Source organism: Sceloporus occidentalis, unplaced genomic scaffold, assembly GCF_023333645.1.
Source record: "Sceloporus occidentalis isolate IW3139 unplaced genomic scaffold, rSceOcc1.0.p SCAF_459, whole genome shotgun sequence".
NCBI lineage: Eukaryota > Metazoa > Chordata > Lepidosauria > Squamata > Phrynosomatidae > Sceloporus > Sceloporus occidentalis.
Genome location: NW_028317439.1, coordinates 113,494 through 123,223, shown reverse-complemented (window position 1 = coordinate 123,223; position 9,730 = coordinate 113,494). Strand labels below are relative to the sequence as shown.

Sequence of the window (9,730 nt, the reverse complement as noted above, 5' to 3'; positions counted from 1 at the left end):
CCTCACTTTTTACACACGCAGAATGCAACTATTCCCGTTACATGTTATCTGTAGAGCATTCCAGTCTGACGGTTAATGTCTCAGTGATCCCCGCCACATATTAACTCATTACATGTTTACCTGAGTGAATAATAAATAGGTGGCCTGACACTGCCGGAGACACTCGGGATTAGATATGAAAAATTGGAAACGGTTGGAAAAATTGGTGTTATTACTATGGCAACCAAAGGGATTATCCAATCAGTGGGAACAATCATTTTGTTTCCACGGTGACTGATGATAGACATACTTCTTCACCAATCCCTTCGGGTGACTACAACTCTCATCTACATCCATCCAAAACCAAGAGAGTGTCTTAAGTGGGTTTCCTACGTATCATGAATTTGCCTTCAAATGTATATATTTGTTTATGTTTTACCCATTTGTTAACCAAGCCAGTCTCTTCTGGCAGTGAGGGGGTTAATGCAGGCCCGGTATGCGAGTAGCTGGGGTTTACCGGACATATAGACTTAGGAAAAAACACGAAGCCGTAAAGCAAATGCATGTTAAGCATGTCTGTCATTGCAGTGGATGTGTCGCCACACAATACATCTCGGCAGCGAAGAGGTTAGCGCGGGTGGGCGGGGCTGAAATTTGGCAGGCCGGGATCCGCCCCCCGGAAGTTGTGTCCGGCATGTCCCCACGCAGCGCTGTGGTGGGAGCTCTCTATGTGCTCTGCGTGCTGGAGTTCCGCCGGGCGTCTGCGGAGCTCAGAGTGAAGCCGCCCCCAGCCCAGCATAAGCCAGTCCGGCTTTTCACGGATGAGGACCTGGCCGGGTACAGCGGGGAGCAGGCAAGTGACAGCAGGAAGCGGCTGCCGTATCCCGGGCCTCGGTCTTACAGGTCATTCGGTGGGAATATTACGGGACAGCAGCTAACGCGAGGCGAACAAGTAACATCCAATATAAATAGTGTTCGTTGCAGCCTTATCTGGGGCCACACTTTCTCAAGGGATGTTCCGCCCCTTCCCTGGGGAAACCGATGGCGGGCTGGGACATCTTGGTTCCCCGGATCCTGTGAGAGTCAAAAAGCTGAAGTTTCAGACGGTGCAGGATATTTTTAGGGGGAATTTGGGTCAGGGAACTAGTGCTTGGCGAGTTATTTTTCCTTACTGCATGCGTGCCAGGCCTCTTTGTTATTTTTTGTTGCCACCCAGCAGTTGAGGTAGCCGCCTATAGCAATCACACAGGAGTGTAATCGGTAGATAATGTCATGTCAGGGTGTTTTGTTTATGGGTGAGTGAAATAGCAATTATCTCCTTTACATCTATGGCTCCTGACTTTAATAAGCAAAGCAACCGTTGGTTCTGCTTTTGCCCACACAGATATTGAGAGCACACAAGCGTTTGGGCCACCATCGGGGGGGGGGGGTACATCCAGTACTCCTGTATAGAGCAAAGTGTTGGGGGTGGCCGCCATCCGTCCCCAGCGCCCTCATTGTCCCATGTTGGTGTTTTGACACAGTGTCCCTTTTTTGCGTGTTAGCCCTGCTGCCCTTTCCTGGACGTTGGGGCCGGTGGCAGCTCTGCATTCATGTCCTTCTAATGCATTCCAAATCCAGAATGGAACCCCACCTTCGGACTGCTGAACAGCTCAGCGCGTCGGATCGATTCTCCCAGCACCCTGCCGAGCACAAAAACCTCATCTCTTTTTCATGACTGCTGTCCCGGTTCGGGTTACTTTATGATGTTACATCAGTAATGAAGCTGTCGACAGACATTTGATACAAAGTAAAACCAATGCCCCTATACACTTTGCTGTGGTAGTGTACTCAACGCTGTTATTTAGTCATTTCATTTTATGCACTTATAAGGTGGCAGCGCGTTTCGCAACATTTCCTTTATTCTCAAATGTTTTTCCTGCTTTAAGGAGGGACATCCCATATACCTGGCGGTAAAAGGAACCGTGTTCGACGTGTCTGCGGGAAAAGGTAACTTGTGCCGAATACGTTTCCTTTATAAAGAACGATTTGATCGTTACGTTATTTCTTTACATTTATCAGGATTTTTTTCATTTATTTCCCTTGATGTAAGTAGGTCTTAGATACTTCCCTGAAATGCCAATGAATGTTTAATCTGAAGTAGGCTCTAATCACATGTTTCGTGGCTTTATGATATATTTGTGGTTAATTGAAAAGTAATTGTCTTCTAGAAGGATTATTAGTGTCTGAGACGTGGTTAGGTGTCCTGTTTTAGCTTTCGTTTAGCCATCGCCCTATACACAGTGATATCAGACAATTCTACCCTGTGTGTTATAAGAGCACATATCGCTCTGACGTGATGTTGAATGTGTTTATGATATTAAAATGCCTTTTTCCCAACTGAACAGAGTTCTATGGAAAAGGAGCTTCGTATAATGCGCTGGCAGGAAAGGATGCCACGCAAGCTGTAGCAAAAATGTCCCTGGACCCCGCAGACCTCACTCATGATACGGTAATAAACTAAATATTGAATAATAAGTCCAGCAGTCACAGGAATGCAGATAAATCAGGGGTGTAATGGGGGTCCCCACAGTGCAGGACAGCCCGTGCCTTCTTGGTCCATAAATTAGCCGTTTGGCACTTTAATGCTGTAATGTCAAGTGCTTCTAATGAATTCTGTATTTGTATAATATCAGGCATTGTGCAAGGTGTTTATTAACTTGCTTATTTCTGGGGGGAAACCCCCCCCCCCAAGACATTTATGTGTAAAGTGTGGCTTTAACATAGCTTGTGGGCGTCCCCGGTATTCTGTGTTATTCCTTTACCCAGGGGCTGTTGTGGACTGGCCGTCGTAATTAAAGGGCAGATGATCAAAGTACTCGCAGCACTTTTTATGTCTGCGTATATGATATTCACAGATTTTTCATAGAGATTTGTTAACTTTGGGAATATAAAATGCAGGTTAAAAAATGGTGGAAAAATTTAAATTGTGTAACTTAAAGCTTAACTCGGTCCAGGAAAATATTCCGCCAGACAATATAATATTAATGTCTTTGGAAAATTCCAACTAATGTATGTGAAATATACTGAATAATCCAAGAAACATTATATTCAATGGCTCAATAACATTAAGAGTATTTATTTTATTCATATAGCGTGTGTCATACATTTGTTGAACTCACACATTTTAATTGCCTTCTCATTAGACCGGCCTCACTGAAGAGCAGCTGAATTCCTTGGATGATATTTTTGAGAATGTTTATAAGAAGAAATATCCGATTGTTGGATACACAGCACGGCGCATATTGAACGAGGATGGCAGCCCCAACCCACATTTTAAACCTGAAGACCAACCACACTTTAATATTAAAGATGAATTCTAACACAAGTTGGCCTCCCCTCCGGCACAGCGGCTTCTTCTGCCTTCCCAGATGCTGAAGACCTCCGTCCAGCATCATCGCCCTCTTTGTGTTATGAACTATACCTTCTGTCTATTCTATTACGAGTTTATAGATACGGACCTTTGGTCTTTACACACTAACTACTGAGGATGTCGGTTTACACTTTGTTTTTCTCAGTGTTTGATTAGTAAAGTCTTTTGTAAAACATTACAAAACATTTTGTATTACAGTGAACAGTGTTTTTTTGTCAAGCTCTACACAAATAAAAAGATTTCTAATGCTGATATCTGGCATTTAAGGAGACATTATGCTGATTTTTTTTTTTTTTTTTTTACTGTTTATGATACTAATCAGGCCTGGGCTTCATTCTCTAGGAGAAACTTTGTTTCCAGGTACTTGAAATATCTTGTAAATCGTCTTTTCGTAATTTTTGGAATACAATAATAAACTCTCCCTTTTCATAGCCCGTGTATGTATTATATGTCGGTGTGTACATGCTGCCCAGTAACCGCTTCCCTGATCATTGTAACTAGTGTGGAAATACGAGAATTAAGTTTTGTTCAGCCACCAGCCTGCTTTAAAAACCCAAACTATTTTCAGCAAAATGCTTGATGATACATGATGTCCGTGAGGGTTATTTACTAACATCAGTTCTGGTGCAGGGTTTTAAAAGTGGTCCTCACCAGAAGCAATGAATGTAAGGGTGTTAATGACTGGACCATTCAGTTGTCATGGTAACACCACTTTTATATCTAACCCTACATGCCTCACAAGTGTCCTGTTTTTCCACAGGACAGTCCCAATTTGTGGACACCATGGGCCAGATGGTGGTTCTCCACTGACCAGACCACGCAGCTGTAGGGTCAATTGAGTTCTGTGCTTTTGCATCACAGGCCACAATCGCAGCTGCCTCGTGGCCACCTTACAACCTATTGAAGCAGAGAGCTGAGAGAGGACTTTATATCCTGGCGTTATGACAGATTGGTACGTAAACATTTTTTAAACATCCACTTCATAGCTGGGTCTCTAACTATGGGCACCTGAAGTATTGGAGGTAGGCAAGACCACTTTTACAGCCTTGCACCAATATCCCTCTTTATAAGTAACACACGATGACTTCACAATGAGGTCACGTAGCTGTACCTTCGATATGAAGTCCGGTTTGCACAGAATACACTTTTCTCTGGGGGATATTCACTAAAGGGAGAGTTGGCAGAAGAGTTGTGGTTTGAACTTGTGGACTTTACTATACACTTGTTAAAGCGGTGAGATTATTATACATTATGCACAGCCGGATCACTTGCCAGGGGTGACCCTTCATAATAAATAATGGATAGTGTGGGGCGTTAAAACCACAGCTCTCCCTTTAGCGAATAAACCTCCCCCCGTCTTGACGGACGAACAGGGGTGAGATCTTGATCCAGGAATAGTTTTGATGGCTGTATATAAAACATGTTTAAATATATGAGATGCATTTACAATGCAAATTGAATTCAGGGAGTTTCAGAGCAAATGCCAAATATAGCTATGTCTCTACCAAGCAGTTTTGGTTTTCTTTGGACCAGAGAAATACAAAAAAAGATACTGCACAACAAGTAAGATCCTAACTAGTTAATTTATTATGAACTACAAGGGTTCAAACCACCCAACATTTAGAAGTGGTTGAGTTGTTTTATTGAGGATGTTGAAATCAAGGAAGAGGTCGTCCCATGTGGTGAGGAGGGCGAAGCTTGGGCCTCTGGATTCCAATTGAAGATGACATCCCAAATACAGTAGGACCGGTGGCTCTCGGGAAACTAAAGGTTTTCTGCAGGAATTCACCGGGACGACGCAGCTTCGGCCGCTGATATCCAGTGCGAGATGGTCTCTCAAATATCGCAGGACCGATGGTTCTCTCCATGACGGCTTTGGTTTCTGCTTGCTCCTGATACAGAAGCCTTAGTTGTTCTTCCAGCCCTGAGTATGAGTTTGTCATGTCCCAAAAATTCTTCTCTAAAGCATGTAACTCCGCTTTTTTCTCATTCACCTCCTCATATAGTGAGCATGCCGCTTTGAACCATCCGGTCAGCTCCCTCTCTTTTGAGAGAAGCCGGGCGTACACTCTGTCCGCTTCATTCCTCAGCTCTTCTGGATCCTCTTCAACTAGTTCAAAAAATAATTTTTGGACTATATCTCGGCTGCTGCCTACCACGGTCCGGCACTGTGGACAGGTTTGTCTCGCAGCCGCGTAAAACCATTGCTGCACGCACTCCTGATGGAAAAGGTGTCCGCAGCAAAGGGCCGTCACATTGCAGGTGTTATTAAAAGTGACGCGACAAATACTGCACAGTGCCCGAATGGACATGGTTGCGCTTCACTCCTCTCGATACGGCCACCTCTACGCTACGAGGAAGAATGTCTACACGCATCTCTTTGATCCCTACTCTGAGTGTTCTAATGCTTGTGATGTCAAATAGCAACTGCTGTGTTTACCGTGACCCTGATGTAAACACTGCTCCTAAGATTCAATAGCATATTTTCTGCTTTTATTTTTATTTATGTATTTATTGTTATCTGTCTATAAAATAAAATATAAAAACACTGAAATTGTCAGGCTTGTTGTAATGCAAGTAATATTCACAATCTGTAATCACTGATAGATGGTGCCATCCAGACCTCCCCAGAGCCTGAGCAGTTTCTTCAACTGCCTGCCGTCCCTCAGCTTGCCACTAGATGGCGCAATATGAAACTATTAGCGCTAGGGCTGCTGTATTATTATTACCACCACCTTTTCTTTATTAACCCCTTTGGGACTAGCTTGTTTATACCCTAAGGACTACAGTTTTTTTGTCATTGTTACCATGTGTTTGGCAAACCATGATTCTCTTTTGCATATTATACACAGTTTTGCTCAGTATGGCCTTTTTTAGGACGATGGAAAGACATAAAACATAGTAATTAGTAATAATATGTAAAAATAAATAAATAAAAATAAATAGGGGAAAAAAAACAATTTGCATTTTTGCGTCATGGTATATGCTAAGGGGTAAGAGTTATTAGAGTTATCCTAATAGGTTAAGTGCCGAGACATTATGTGGTGCTGTACAATTGGAAATGGTTTGTAGAGATATAAATAACCAATATATGTTAACACATGCAGATACGGCCCTGCCTTGAGCTTGCCATCTAGTCTTATGGTACTTTTACACAAATCAAAAGGAATAATATGGATTATTGAAAATCATGGTCATGTTTAGCGCACAAACACGGCCGCATTACGCCACAGCCATTAACCCCATCGTGTAAATTGAATACAGATTTAACACACCTATTAAACACTCCTACCTATTAAACCTAAATTTTTTTAATATACCCTAAAATTACATAATCAGAAGGTGATGTAATAATAAAGTGCCTAAGCTGTCCCTAACTAAATAAGGTGTAAACGGCAGGATAGAAGGGTGAATACTTTGTCCTTTCCCCTTCAATATCCAACAATACAACAATCACTAAACAATCACTAAATTGGTACACCGCTTAGTAACTGCAGATGGGGAGATGGACCTCCTATAACGTTCCTGTCTAGCCTACTGCCATTAATCCTGGGCCGCAGAATCCTCGTGGTATATATCGCATAGGTGAGCCACTGTTTGCATAATAAGATAGCAAGAACCTTAAATTTGGTTGGAGTCATTCCAAAAGGTATTACCAGCAGATGCTATTATTGCCAACTTCAAAGGTTCTACTTGCGCACCAAGGGGCCAAAATCCTGACGCTGCCTTCAACACAAGAGTTTGGGGGCAAATGCTACACCTCTGAGTTCATATTATAACCCAGTTTTCTTTCTCCTCCATGCTCAAAAAATGTACGGAGTGAAGATTGAGCCACCTGTAAAATCTGTTACCCTATATTCATACAAAAATTAGCTGCAAGCATCACCTTTACTGACGAGAATTCCTTCACTTCACCAAGTACGGTACTTTTGGTGACACCTGAAGTCTTATGCCCCGCAGTTCACTTACTAAACCTTCCTGGTTTCCCACTTGAGAAGTCGGACTCTGATACTTAAAAATTGAAACGTCTCTATTGCACCCACCCCTTGATGATATTTAAAGAATGTCATGCTAAGTTTGCATACATTCTTGAAGACAAAGCTGCAAACGCGTTCCACCCTCTACTAACCGTATTAGAAAACAGAATGCCGTTGATAGCCGGTGTTAGAATCTAATGGCAACGGAGAAAAACATCAAAACAGAACCTGTCCATCGTATCTATCGTTTCCAATAACCTGATATTCTGTAAAGAAAAAGACCACCACCATCAAAATATAATGGATGTGCTTATCTTGACTTTTATTTAAAAAAAGTAGCTGCAGAAGGAATCTATGGATCCATCATGGATGAGCCACACGAGTTCACATTAGGCAAGAACATGTGAATTTGGCAGATGAGTGATAAGTGGAATGTAGCGGGGCTCGGTTGAACATGTAGCTGCCAAGTTTACAGCTGAGTTCTGAAATAAAAGCCACCTTGTCTGAAACCATCTGAAATCAGCAAAGTATTTGTGGATTAGTATTTTGAGGGAAGGATGAACATGAGAGATAAATTGCAGATGAGGGAGGCAGGATTTGGTGAACAACTGATAGAGGAGATGTTGAGCTTCAGGTAGGGGGATGCCATCTAGGATGTGTCTTCAGAAGGACAGTGAGACAGATAAAAGAGAGGTGGCAAGAGATCAGTAGAGGAAAGGTGAATTGGGGTGGTACTGGAATCCAAAATAAGCTATTAGTTTCCAAGAGAAGAGGTGCAGACAGAGAAGACTAGAGGCCCCAAAACTTAGCCATGAGGCACAACAATAGAGAGCCGTAGGGTAGAGAAGCGATAAATAATTTTGGTGAAGGTTGCCTGTGGACTGGATACCGGCTTGGAAAGGCTCAAGCAGAAAGTCAGAGAAAAGAAAGTGGTTTAGGAGATTTTAAATTAGACTTTTCAGTGGTTTGGAGGCCAAAGCGAGAAGGAAAACAAGATGGAAGATGTAGGCTCCAGGGAGGTGGCATGGGGGGGGTACACTGCCGTCACCCGACATTGGCAGAAGAGTAAATTAGTTTATTTACGATTGCTTAATCATGATATGCTATGTGCTCCTAAACTCATTGCAAAACCTATCGATAGGAACGTTTCCGCTAGTTTTTTCTAGCTCTGATGCTGTATTCACCGTGGAGGCTCGGCCGTGGTATACGCTCAGATCGCGATATATTTTCAAAAACCCATTGCCGATACGGCTCAGCTCCCCAAACAGCATCTCTATGTAAATATTTGTGTTATTATAGCCTGTGGCTGTCAGCATGCAGGATTCCTGCGCATGGTTGATGCTGTATTACATAACAAAGCGAGACAGACATAATAACTATTTTTAGCACGCTGCGCTCTCTCCAAAAGTAACCAGCTTCCTTCCTCCGATGATGTCACCAGCAGCTCTTTTTTTTACTGTAAACGGGTCACTCAGCAAACTTGTGTTTATATACAATGATCTCCATGGCAACAGTTCTCGTAGTACGCATGCCAATTATACAAATGTTCTATAACTAAAGACTAAGGAACTTCCAGCTATTATAATACATTCCGATATAATAAATATATGTATCGGTTCCCACGGAAATAATTATACATTTTAATAAAGTATACATTTTTTTAATTGGTTAAGAATCGGTGTAAACACTGCAACATTGTGTTTATTATTATCTTAAACCTTTGTATGTTAACCCTTACCTGTCCAGTTCCTGACTGCTCTAAATACTGTGTATGTACCTACCGTAGAGCATTCTAACCGAACTTTCCTCTAAGCCGTCCCATTATTAACCCTTTAAAGGAAAAGCTATGTCATTGTATTGCGCAGCGTCATCAGGTGCCAGGGTCGCCTCGTTGTTGCCAATCTGGCCATGGAGTTACCACTAGCCATGATTATATTATATCTAGTGACTCACAAGTCATCAAATTGTTTTGAATGTTTGTGAAGACTGTCAGCAGATAAGGACTTTAATCATCTGCAGCCAGGAAAAGATTGTAATCTATAATGTACACGTGATAAAAGCACCACGGTACAGAGAACACGTAGGTGGTCTTTAACATTATGGGTACTATGGAGTGCAAATCACAGAAAGACCACCCCATGTGCCACAGCTATTTGCGATACACGTTATACAGATACCCTCTTTATATTGATTGATGGCTGGCGGGAGGTTTACATTATCGTACAGAGACCAAAGCATCTTCCTTCGCTGCGAAATGATACCCCATAAAACCGCCGTGTTAACCGAGAACATTGCCACTGCTCATGTTACCTCAGGCTCGATTATTTAAGCAATTGATTTCCTGGCTCAATATGGATTATTT

The 9,730-nt window shown here is 42.4% G+C and overlaps 1 protein-coding gene across 1 annotated transcript; it reads left to right on the top strand.

Annotated features, from left to right (window-relative positions):
* Positions 1–673: 673 nt before the first annotated feature.
* Positions 674–3,341, top strand: LOC149271820 (neudesin-like). Its single transcript, XM_089507117.1, has 4 exons — positions 674–832; positions 1,908–1,968; positions 2,367–2,470; positions 3,165–3,341. Exons 1-4 carry the CDS (start codon positions 674–676, stop codon positions 3,339–3,341), a joined length of 501 nt encoding a protein of 166 aa, XP_089363243.1.
* Positions 3,342–9,730: the final 6,389 nt, after the last annotated feature.